We start from the raw sequence: 13,062 nt of genomic DNA on the forward strand, positions 1-13,062 counted from the left end.
TGTTCCTCTGTTTAGACTCAGTTTTCAATTCCTGGCTTGCTCACAAAGAGCTGTTTTTTTACAAATCTGAAAAGAATGGGGTTCTGGAGAGGGGGTGGTGTACTGAGACAAAGAAAGGAATGTGTAAAGAAAAGAAGTGGTGGGGGGTAGCCATGACACCTGGAGGGTCTGGGCCACAAAGGGTACAGAGGTTACATGCAGGGCCAGGGGTCACGCTAAGCCATGACCAGCAGCCAACAATATGCTCAGCCCCCACTATTTTGGCATTTTTTTTTTCCCTGATGTAGACTATAAATCCACTGCTTACAGTACCACCAAGGGACATTTCTGATTTACACATTTGCTTGTGTACATGGACATGTACGTGGGTAAAGTTGGCCATAGACAAATCAGTATCTTCCCCAGACAATAAGAAAATATTTATTCATCTCTAAATGGATCAATTTTTAAAAGTCTTATAAATCATTTATATATTTATAAGTCTTTATTATTATTATTTTTATTATTTATAATAATAAGCAGGATTTATATAGCGCCAACATATAACGCAGCGCTGTACATTTAATAGAGGTTTCAAATGACAGACAGACACAGACGGTGACACATGAGGAGGAGAGGACACTGTCCCAAAGAGCTTACAATCTAGGAGACTTATATAATGAAACTCAAAGGCAAGGGAGGACGTGTGATGATTGCCAATATAAAGTGCCGTCCATAGAGCCCGTTGCACTTTTTAAAGTGCATTATTTTTTATATGGGTTGAATTTTTTACTATAAATGTATGACTCTAAATGCCTTTCTGTCTGCATTCCTAAATGGAATGCTATGATGAGTATCTATGGAATGTAAGGGGAAGATTGGGGAGAATTATGGTGTATAAATATATAGTCGTAGTATGCCATTGCTTGTGTATGGTCCAGGATTCTCTCTTTTAGCACAGTTTATTTATTTGATGTTTATTATCTTACATTCTGTATACAGTGTTATTGTTTGTATTATTGGTACCATCAATATTTTGTTTGCATTATTTTATGTATCGGGATTATTATTATTGTTATTAAACATATTATGCAGTGCTGTACATTAAATAGGGGTTTCAAATGACAGACAGATACAGACAGTGACACAGGAGGAGGAGAGGACCCTGCCCAGAAGAGCTTACAATCTAAGAGGTGGGGGAAGTAGTAGGGGGGTTTGGGATGGTGAGAGTGAGGGTTTAAGAGATGGAAGAAGAAGAAGACGGGTAGGCAAGTTTAAAAGGTTTGATTTTAAGAACGCTTTTAAGTATGCAGTAGGAACATGCCGAATAAGACAAAGAAGACCATTCCAGAGAGTTGGGGCAGTCCTAGAAAAGTTGTAGTGGTGAGTTAGTATTATATTTGTATGCAGCATGGATGGATCTATATTTACTAAATGTATATATGAGTTTTTAGAGCTGATCCAGTTCTAAGCCTTGTACAGACAGCTGATTTTCGTGGTCATCCTTCCTAATCATCTTGGATGAAAATCCAACGTTAGTCCCCTGATCTCATTTATTGGTTCTCCATGCTTATCTGCTATACACAATATTACAGATGAGTTGTACAGATTTACATCAACCAAAACAATTATTTAAGACCATCTCAGGTGTAAATCTAGGATCAATATAGCGTTCCTGCTCTGTCTGTGATCTGGTATGCTTGATCTCTGAATAACCTGCTAACTACAACTATTACTTAAATATTAGGGAGGATACATGGGGACAACTCCCACTTGCCCTTCCCCTCCCCTCTCATTTGTTCCCGCGGTTATCCTAAATAATCCCTAATGATCATTATGGGTGAAAATTATTGAGAATCTGTAGTAGGCTTTCCACAACCCCTCCCTATTGTAAATGTAACCCACCATTTGTATGCTCACCACTCTCTTATGAATGCCAAGCATTCCTGCACTTAAAGATGTCAACTCCAAAGTCCCGATGACAGAATCTGCAATTCCATTTTACTGGCTGTATTAGGATTTTATTTTACTCCCTGGTATTTCAAATGTAGTTTGTACAATTTACATCATGGTCTCATTAAAATGATGCTTCCCTTATAAAATCTTTAAAGCCGCCCTGAAACAGGTAAATGAATTGTAGTCTAGTGTACAAAACACAGGTATACGTTAATGCACATGCTTGGCATGCAAAGTTACAATTTAAACGCTAAATTACATTTATCTCTCAGATTAAACAATTCACATTTATTTATCTATAGAAGCACTGCACATAAATGATAATCTTGCCAGTCCTCCAAATCATTGAAAGACTTCCAGTTTGATGTTGACAGTGCAAAGATCAGAGGCAGATCAGTGCCAAAGTGGTCACATTGCCTCCTTTGACTTCCTTATGACAAACAGAGCAGGGGAAGACATAGAGGGGTGCAAAGTGTACTGCTGTACGGCGGCTCTGGATCCTCCTTAATCAACAGGAACCCTAAGTCAGTTCGGCAGGACTGCCTAAATTCTGTTCTGCACAGGAACCCATTGTTGGTTATGCCCACCCCTGATATAGGGCACTGAACTAATGTCTGTCATCCCATAGTCACCAGTAACATCACAGGCTAACACCCAATAGCAGCATATGGGAGAGTGGAACGCAGGAAAGCATGGAGGAGAATGGAACCTTATCCCCTGCCTAGCAGAGTTCAGGGATGTTTGGAGTCACACCACTAGATAGGGTTGGGATTTCATGCATTTGGCATCTTTTTTGGCACAACAGATTGAAGGTTTATATAATTTGTTTATTATTGTTGTTATTATTAATAATAATAAACAGCATTTATATAGCGCCAACATAATACACATCGCTGTACATTCAATAGGGGTTGCAAATGACAGACAGATACAGTGACACAGGGGGAGGAGAGGCCCCTGCCCCGAAGAGCTTACAATCCAAGAGTATGGATCAGCTTGCTTGTTAATGGCACGTCACTTCTTCGCTTAGGTTTAACTTTCCTGCAATGGCCATAACTTTGGCACTGTTGTAGACTAGCCAGGGGGCAATTAGGTGAGGCATTAGGGCTAATGCACATTAAAACATTTTTTCAGAACTGCCTACCATGCAACCTTCAAGCAACTGGTATACGTTTGCACTGCACCGAAAGGCTCAGTATATACATCAATGTTGGGAAGGCTGGGCATTGTCAAGATCCAAATGTTAAATGCATTACAAGCATCATGGCACTTAATTGCTTTCTATGATTTATCCTGTAGTGGTCCAGCCACAATCAGAATACTGCATATGAAGTTCTTCTGCCTTCAATGCAGTGTGAGTGAGGCCGTGGGAGAAATAGGATCTGGAGTGTTGCCACTATTTATTACTGGCACTTGTAGTCATCTTAAAGTATAACCTATTAGATAACTAGATTTACTCAAATATGTTAATGTGCTCCTACAGCCTTGTCTTTACTTCCAGTACAGGAGCAGCAGGTGAGCCCATCCAGCCATCCCTCTCTTTATTGGCCTGTGCACTGGTTATGGTGCTTGTAGCATGGGAGAGACTGAACTTTGTACTTCTCTGTGATATCATAATGTATTCCAGGCAGGAAAACCAACATGGGGGTTATCAGTGCTCTTGTGTGCTGTATGTCGCTGCTGAACTGCACACATGCTTTTTTTATTGCAACAGAGGTGTGTTGGTGCAAGCAAGCAGAAGAGGCAATAGAAAATGCTTGTAATATAAATCAGATTCAATATGAAATGAGATTTATCAACCAACAAGGTTCTACCAAATAATCGCTCAAATACATCAGTTCTGATTTATTAAAGCTCTCCATGAAAAGAGAGACCCTTATGGGAGAACATGGGTAATCCTGCAAATCTTGGTTTTTGTTTTATAAACATTTTGTATTAGTTGGTTTTCAGTCCTGGACCAGATCAATTCCAGGTTCTCCCCTTATAGTCTATCCTCTCCAGTCTATAAAGTATATATTTTAGATGGGATTTTTTTGCAGTTTTGCAGTTTTTTTTGGCTGAAATTCCAATGTAGTTCCATGGAGCATAAAATGTACCCTTCACACAGCACTGCAGGTTCATGGAACACTTGGTGGAAATGCAAAGCACCACTTCGATGCCTAAACATAGTCCGCACATTTAAAGCAATATGACACCATTAGGCAAATTTGGCATTGTAACATCTGAGCCACCCAACAAATGGCATTCTTCACAAATGTCCGTGCTATTCATGGAGGAGCCGTGGTCTATTTGTGTACGCAAGGTTGTGTTTGTAACATTCCTCAGTGACACAATGGCCGGGTTAGCCCTGTACACATTACTCTAGTAATTCTTTTACGTTCTAACAGCTTCTAAATAAACACAGCTTCCCAACATGTGCAGAAATCGTACACCTCGGTGAAATAACATGTAACTGAAACTTGGATGATTTGTTGTTTACCATGACTCCATAGTTACAAAGCTGGGATCCTCCAGAGCTGAGCCTGAGGGGCCAAATCTTTACAAGGTTACACAATGATAGTGTTTGTAGTCTGAAGTATATAATAGATGACAATCCACACATGGTAATGTTACCAAAAAAAAGGAACTAATGCAAAAAACATATGAGACCCCCAGCATGCCAATTGGGTTGGGTCCCCTTGCCACCATTGGTACTTGGTGACCATCATTTGATATTTCAGTGGTCTATAGAACAGCCTTTGTGTAAGAATATTGTGCTGAATACAGTTATGTACTCTTACGCAACGCAAAAGAAATGCCACCCAATGGCTCGTTTAGTATTTATTAATAATTTTGCATTGGTGGCCAGATTTTCCAGTGAAAATCTCTGGAAGGATTCAACACAAATATTTTTTATTCCAATGAAGTAAATAAAGTTTAGGGAGTTTAAACAAGTAACAAAGTAATGAAGCCGTTCTTTTACAGAAAGCCATGAATACTTTGTGTCCCACTGCCATGGAACTTTGCTGAATTATGAATTCAAGCATGATGAAGAATGATGAGCATTCCACACTTCTGGGCGTATCATATGTTGGCATTGGTTGCAAGGGAAGTTTAATAGATTTTGGGGTTCTCACCTGGCCCTCTGGCTTACCGGTTGCCATGTTGCCCCGTTCCTTCCAATACATGGAGCATCAGAGGGAAAAGTGAAATAATAGCCATAGCTACCCATTCCAGTGTCAGGCAGATTCACCTGTGAAGTCCAATCCTTGAGATTGTAATGTGATATCAGGGAGGAAGGGGCAGTAACAACTTTTCTGATGGAAGACTTAAAGGTGTGAAGTGGTACCCCACTGCTAGGTGGCACCCTAGAACCCTGCTCCAATCTCTCATGCCTAGAAATGGCACTGTCCCCAGCTGTGCTCTCTGGTTTCCTCCACAAACCCCTCGGCCACTGAAGGACACAGTAGTAACATAAGTCAGGGGAAGGAACCAGACATCCAACACACCCAAATGTGTACCAGATGCTGAAGAGCTTTTACCAAGTTTGGATCCTCAACCCAGCAGAGATCGGTGTCATCTGCAGCAGGACAGGTAAGTATTCCCACTCCATGCCCACAACTTGATTCCTAAAGCATCTGGCTTTAAAAAGCAAAGTTTTGGTGCAGGATTTGGTTACATATCATTCTGAGGTTATATTTAGGGGTCAATGCATAAAAAGTTGCAAACTAATTCCTCTAGTGTCTAAAGAGTTAAACCCATGATATTGGATTTTAGATTTCAGCCTTCCTGGAAGCTTTCCAGGCTTTCCAGAAAATACAAATCTGCTGACATAAGGGAAATGTGTGCCTGATTCTTATTCTGCTTTACCATACTGGACCCTGACACTTCCTCCTGGAAAGGGTTCTGTTAGATTTTCTTTAGGCAGCAATATTTATAACAATGTCAAAGCTCAGTCTGCCCCATGTAGAGGATGTATTGTCTGTGTGCTGGATGGAAGGTGGTACAGATGTGGATTGTATTTGATTTCAGCCATGAAATACATGTTTGTACATTGTAACCTGACAGTACAATGCAGCTTCAATGTCCAGCCATTTGGCCTCTCTTTTAAGTTTCGGGATCTTTGCAGTTTCATATTTGAACATGTTTTCACAAAAAAAAGACTACTTGCTTTTTTACACCAGATTTTCCAATACATATACAAAACATCTTAAATCTAAAAAAAAACTGATTTGTGCTTGCACATGATTGGATGAATGAAGTCAGCAGAATTTAATCTCTTATACTAAAATAAGTGAAATATCTCTTACATGGTGATAACTCATGTTACAAGTAAACAGTCTGAATTCTTTTAGTAAATCAGCGCCAATTTCCCACTGATGTTCCCCTGTACGTATAACAGCTTTATAAATCCTAATGTTACAATTATCTTCATTTAACCCACCGATGTAGGCGAGTCCGCACTATAATAGATTATTGGGTTAGATTATTAGATCTGCAGAGGCAACAAATGACTAAATCTTCCTAATGTGCATGTAACATGTCTGCGGCTGGTAATATGTATGAACAGTAACGTGTTCTGATTGCTGAGATCAGGTTTGGTTTTACTTCTCTAAGAGAAACCATGAATGCCCTATGCCAGCCTGGATCTGATATGTGACACAGTGTTCTGGTGAGGACTAGCAGAAGACAAGGTGGGTGATACTGCTGCTCAGAAGCTGACTTAGGGAGGTGCATTGCACCCTCCTCAGCCACAAGGGGTCGTCATGGGGGCCCCAAATCAGGTCTGCACTTCTGTTGGCTATGTCCACCACTGGTGTTGCCTAAATGTCCATGTTCCATTTACAGAATGAGCAGAAAATCAGAAAATCACCCAAATGTTAATCTGAACATCCCATTGAAGTGAGGCTCCGTTATACACACACATATACATATACTTATTATGGCCATGTGCATTCACCTCCTATTTCACGTATTGATTCTTCTCAATTAACCAGACCAGGAGGATGTAACCCATAGGGCCCGGGGTGGGGTAACTCGGCATATCCTGGAATGTGACCTGTGCAGCTCAGTGTAATTAGAAATGAAGTTTTATTAAAGGTCAATCACCTTTCTGCAATGATAAACCAGATCCTTCCCTAGCCGGGCAGCCTGGTGGGCAGGAAGGAAAAGGAAATGAACCCTCCATCCCCCAATTCCTGGACCATAGCAGGTCATCACATCCAGAATTCCACCTCCGTTTGCCTCAAAAAATAAGGGATTCCATAGGATGGAGATGACAGTACTCTGTATATAATTATACCATAGGATGGAGATGATAGGTGGGGGAGGGGTGGTTACACTCCGGGCGGTTTCAGGCGGCCCCTGTACCACGCAGCTTTAGCTCTCCACATGTAGGGATGGACCGGAAGTGACGTTGTAACAGAAGGGGGCGGGGCTGTCGTGCTGTGTTCGGTCTGAGAGCTGACCGGGGAATCCCATTGAAGAGCGGAGGGTGCCGGGTACCGGGCAGAGGCGGCGCCATGTCTATGGAGGATCCGTTTTTCGTGGTGAAGGGGTGAGGAGCGGAGGGGACAGGGATGTGGGGGCTATATATGTACCGGCCATATATATATATTCTGTTCATAGGATGGATAGGGGGGCCCTGGGGCTGACATGGGGCCCCACAGCAGCACTTTTCTTAGGTGGGCCGCTATGTGAAGGCCCATAGACAGGGCTGGGTGAATTGAGGCCGCCTCACCCTGACATGAATGGTATCTCTAGTTATATCTCACTGACCAGCCAGGTTGTTTTATCATTTGTTTACATTTGGGGAGATTTCCCCTCACTTCCTGTCCCATAACAGGAAGTCATAACTCCCCTCCTAGACCTGGGGACACATAGACTTGTGTTTGGGGTTCTGTGCCCCTTTACCCCAGCTGACATTGGTGGCTGCAGAGTATTTACCCCCAGCGGGAGTGAATGATGGTGGCTGTCAGGTGAAAAGAATACAATGTTATCCCCTGACCGGGGTTCTATTCACCTTGTCAGAATGGGAACACAAAACTAAACTTTATTAGTAAAAAATAAATAGTGATCAGGCAGAGCGACATACATCAATCTCCTAAAAATTCTGATTTTTTTTTTTTTTTTAAAAAGGGTGCAGCGCCACCTCCTAATTGAGAGAGAATGGGAGCGCAGAGCTTCCCGGATACCTAAGTCACACATCCCGGGGGGCTCTTGGCTACTCCTTCTGCGCATGCCTGAGCACCTCGAGCATGCGTAGAAGGAGCCCTTTTATCAAAATGGGGAAAAATGCAGATTTCACGCATGCGCAGTGAGATCCGCAAGTTTCTTTCCCCAACTACGTCGCCCAATCTCGCCCCTGTGTCAGCAGAGGTAAGAAGAGGAACCCGGAAGAAGAGGAGAAGCTGGTGGTGCCTGAGGCACTGGCCCAAAGACAGATGCTGGGATAACGCGGGACCGGATGGAAGAGACCTCTGGACCGATCGACAGCACTCCCGAATTGAAGGTAAGTGGATTTTTTCTTTGAGTAATCTTACCTGTCATGGCTCCATTGCCGGCTCCATCACTTGCTCCTCTTCTGTGTGCCGGATCTTCGGTCATCCTGATTGGTCCGGCGGGAATGAAGTCCGGCACACACACACACCGGAGATCCTTCAATCCCTGCTACGCTGGGATCATACACCGAGCTTCACATGTGTACAATATACAGAAGATCCGGCAGGTATGTTTGTGTCATTACAGAATAGACATCGCCTGTTCATTCTGCAATAAAGAACCAATAAAAATGGCTGACGATCCTGAACCCAGAATAGGAGCGAGTGAAGGTGCTCAAAGAGTGACCAATGTACTTTAATAAAATTCTGAGCAGGTCAGTTTATTTTATCAAAGAGGAGACATCACCTGCAAAAAAAAAAAAGAAACCTGCCTGCTCATCATGTGTTTTATAGTATACTTTAAGCCGATACTCTGAAATGTATTTCTGTGTCCAGTCAGGGAGATTTCTCATTACTTCCTGTCCTGAGATAAAATTTCCCTAGTAGAATTTAGATGGCAAAAATAAAAGCACAAATCTGTAAATAATTACCAAAGTTAATTAAAACTATTTTTTTCATGTTTTATTTATTTTGTTAAGAGTACCTGTATCATTGTTATGGGATCCCCTGACCCAGTCATACTCCTATAGCCAGCAATGCCTCACCACCTCCCAAGCAGCAATATCCGGTGCTTCTTGGTATGGGGGAGAATGTCACCCCCTCCCCTGTGGCGGGGCATTGGTCCTAAAGCCAACTGGAGTCACATGACTGGGGGCATTATTTCCCTCCTTAGTGCTGCCACCAGCTAACAATTGAGTGCGGCAGAGGTGGGGGTAGCGAGGGGTGCAATGGCAAGCAGAGTGTCGGGTTTGGGTGGGGGTTTCGTACTCGGTTTTCATACACTTTACATATATATTTTTGAATATCTGGCTGTCCCTGTTACATTTTGGTCCAGCTATGGGCACTGGCACACCCCGAATATATCTCACAGCCCAAAGCAAAACCAAGGTGGCACCATATTGGGCTGAGGGAAAACAAAGAAAAGAGCCACCAGAGTTCAGTCTGATTTGACACAGATGGCTTCCCACCAAAGGTGGCCCCCAAGCAAAGGATGGTATATGGACAGGGCGATCTTGCCTGGCAGGGCTGTACCCCTGGGATGAGGACATTCTCCAATGTTCAGCAGCCATTCTGCTGAGAAAGACATTGCTTGGCAATCACCAAAAAGTAGCGTTGTACCCTATGATGTGTCGTATTGATTACACTGGGGAGCCTCTCCCAGAGGTGCAGGGTGACTTTTGTGTGAATGGGACTCCCGTGATTTTATAGTGGGTATTGTACAGGAAATGTTTGGTGAGTGGGGGCTGGAAGTCGTTTTATCACATCACAATGCAATGAAATGTGTGTGCAAACCACGCTGTAAATATAAATTGGGAGGCGTCAGCTGCTTGAATCGTTCCTTTCATTAGGAGCGAAGGATCTGTGTCTGTACAGGCTTGCTGTGTGTTTCAAAGGCTGAACTCTAAAACTTTGCATTATAATCCCTGGAATTAATAATCTTGTTAAATTGTGTACAATTCTTAATGCACCCAATAAGAAGTCCAGGATTATTGACTGTAGTTTGTGTGTTGTGGGGATGTAATATGTGAGATATTTTACAACTTTGGATAGAGAAAGATTTGTGCCACCAGGCTCACACAGGATGGAGCCTGCCAACATCACATACATCATATGATCTGTATACAAAGAACATTGCAGGTTTTTTGGATGTAGTTGGCAGGGTTGGGCACTCCATAGAAAGTGTAAGACAGAGAATAGATTACCATGTTGGGTACTTTAATAACAGGTCCAGTACAAGTGGTGCTGTTGTTCTTGTGCCCCTTTGTATAGTGATATATATGCACCTTTCATGTCATGTTCCAGGACATCTACCTGAGAAGTGATGGGTTCTCTGTATGCAGGAAACACAAGCCCAGGATGTTTTGGGTCCCCTCCCACAATCTTTACCCTTTAGTGTGTTTCCCTACTATCAAGGACACAATCCTTGTCACCTAGCTGTACTCTGTATTGATTGATATTATAGATTGAATATGGCTGTACTTTGTATAGAGTTCATGGTACAGGGAGCTGACAACTAATCCACATAAGGAAACATAATACAGATCTGGGGTCAGAGACATTTATTTGTGACATAGCTCTAGATGCTAATTGTGAAAGTAGAGAGGTAGTAGGTTAGATCCTCTGTTAAGTTATCACTATTTTTGCTCCTAATTATTATTATTATTCAATATTTATATAGCGCCCACATATTATGCAGCACTGTACAAAGTCCATAGTCATGTCCCTCAAAAGGGGCTCACAATCTAATGTCCCTACCATAGTTTATATGTCTTTAATACAGCCTAAGGTCAATTTTGGGGGGAAGCCAATTAACCTAACTGCATGTTTTTGGAATGTGGGAGGAAACCGACGCAAACACAGGAAGAACCAGCAAACTCCATGCATATAGTGTCCTGGCTGAGATTCCAACCTGTGACCTAGCGCTGCGCCTTTTGAGTAGATTCACATATTCTTCTTGTGCTGTAGGTCACAGAAACAAAAAGTTATGGAAAATGTCCACGTTGTCACAAAATAAAGAGTACTTATTTTGTAGATGGGTACACCTATTCTAGTGACAGCTATTTATTATTATTATTATTATTATTATTATTATTATTATTACACAGTATTTATATAGCGCCAACATATTACACAGTGCTGTACGAAGTCCATAGTCATGTCACTAGCTGTCCCTTAAAGGGGCTCACAATCTAATGTCCCTACCACAGCCATATGGTTTAAATACAGTTCAGGGTCAATTTTGGGGCGGTGCCAAAAAACCTCGCTGCAAGTGTTTGGGATGTGGGAGGAAACCCACACAAACATGGGGAGAACCTTCAAACTCCATGCAAATTGTGTACTGGCTGTGATTTGAAGCTGAAACCCAGCACTGAAAAGGACGGAGTGCTAATGTGTGAGCCATCGTGCTTCCCATGGGTTGTATTCCCTTTACACATTGGTGTCAGTTATCCCAGTCATTATATTTAACAGTCACATCAACAAGTCAAGTAAATTATGACTAACTACTACTGGGTATGTTTAGATGTGCTTTCTTTTTTGGTACATTGGTACTTTGTTCACAGATAGTGAATTGCAGGAATTTTCCGTCTGTGCTGTAATTCCAATTGTTGCTGCGTAACAGTTGTGGCAATGGCCTTGTCTATTGCTCACAGATATTTTCTGGATTCTCAGAGTCTGATAATGATATCATGTACTGTGTATGTATGAATCCTCTAATTGTTTTCTATTTTATATTAATGAATGATGTTATTTGGAGTTCATTGTTCCACAGAATGATCCACTCATTCAATAGTTTGTGATGGCTTTGTAGCGTGTATGATCCACAAGTGTCTGCAACCATCAGAATAGAATAAAACAGAATTTCTTGTAATCAGATTCAAGCCAGCACTTGAAAAGACAGATGAGCAGTAATTATTTGGCTACTGGGACAGTTTTGCCAATTACTGAATGATTTGCAATCGGGGACACCAGATATCTCCATGTCAGGTGATTTGTGTGGAGGTATTTGCCCAGTGTGGCCATGTGCTAGCTCCTAATTGTGTTGTCTGATTTTATTTTTCAGGGAGGTCCAGAAAGCAGTGAACACGGCACAGGGTCTGTTTCAGAGATGGACTGACCTTCTTCAGGATCCTTCCATTGCTACCCGGGAGGAGCTGGACTGGACTACCAATGAACTACGTAACAACCTGAGGAGCATAGAATGGGACCTCGAAGACCTCGATGAGACCATTAATATCCTTTTATCTTTTGGACTTTATGTGCATTTACCAAAGACAAAGGTTGGCTGCATCACTTTAAAATAATATATGCTGCAAAGAAAAATTAAGTGCAAGTAGACAATACCATAATATCAGCAAATCTCCAACATTTTGTTATAGTGAATTCTGCCCACCATATCCTATCGTATGCTCATGAAGCCAGGCTTGGGTGTTCATCCTGTGATGGTTCAGGTAAAAGATATTGGCCTAACCTACAGACCTGAAAACATTGCCTGATTTACCAGTAGCGGGCACACATTCTTTCGGGTCTGTACTTTTGGACTTAGCTAATGATGTAAAAAAAAAAAAAAAGTCTTTGTTGCCCATAGCAACCAGTGAAATTCCAAATATTGCACTGTTTTCTTTGAACAGGCTAATGAAAACAGATGTCTGACATTTCACGTTGCTCAGTGGAGTTGCCAGTACTTCATGTACTTTTTCCAGACACTGCACAGACCAAGTATAAATCAAGCTGCAATAATGTTTCATTCGCTGCTTGGAAAATGTGTGCAGAAAAAGTGTTGTGTTCAGTAAATCATGCTCTAAGGCCGCATAAATGGCATTTACTATCTGTCAGAGCCAAGTGCAGTGTATTACAGGTGGTGTAAAGTGTAAAGTTGTTAGAACACCTGTAGATCCGGATAGTGGATTAACCATTAGGTGGTCCACATCCTAAAAGTCCAATTATAACGTGAACTAAAATTATATGAAGTCATACAAGCTTTTGGACT

General features: G+C 41.9%; 1 protein-coding gene across 2 annotated transcripts in view; it reads left to right on the top strand.

Annotated features, from left to right (window-relative positions):
* Positions 1-7,324: 7,324 nt before the first annotated feature.
* The window catches only part of STX6 (syntaxin 6), a 32,266-nt gene continuing 26,528 nt past the window's right edge, over positions 7,325-13,062 (top strand). For both annotated transcript variants that reach the window (XM_072419800.1, XM_072419801.1), the window contains exons 1-2: positions 7,325-7,471; positions 12,136-12,305. In XM_072419800.1, coding sequence (XP_072275901.1) covers positions 7,437-7,471; positions 12,136-12,305 — 205 coding nt within the window. In that variant the 5' untranslated portion in view covers positions 7,325-7,436. The remainder of the gene's footprint in view (positions 7,472-12,135; positions 12,306-13,062) is intronic.

The sequence above is a fragment of the Pyxicephalus adspersus genome, chromosome 8, assembly GCF_032062135.1.
Source record: "Pyxicephalus adspersus chromosome 8, UCB_Pads_2.0, whole genome shotgun sequence".
Classification (NCBI taxonomy): Eukaryota; Metazoa; Chordata; class Amphibia; order Anura; family Pyxicephalidae; genus Pyxicephalus; species Pyxicephalus adspersus.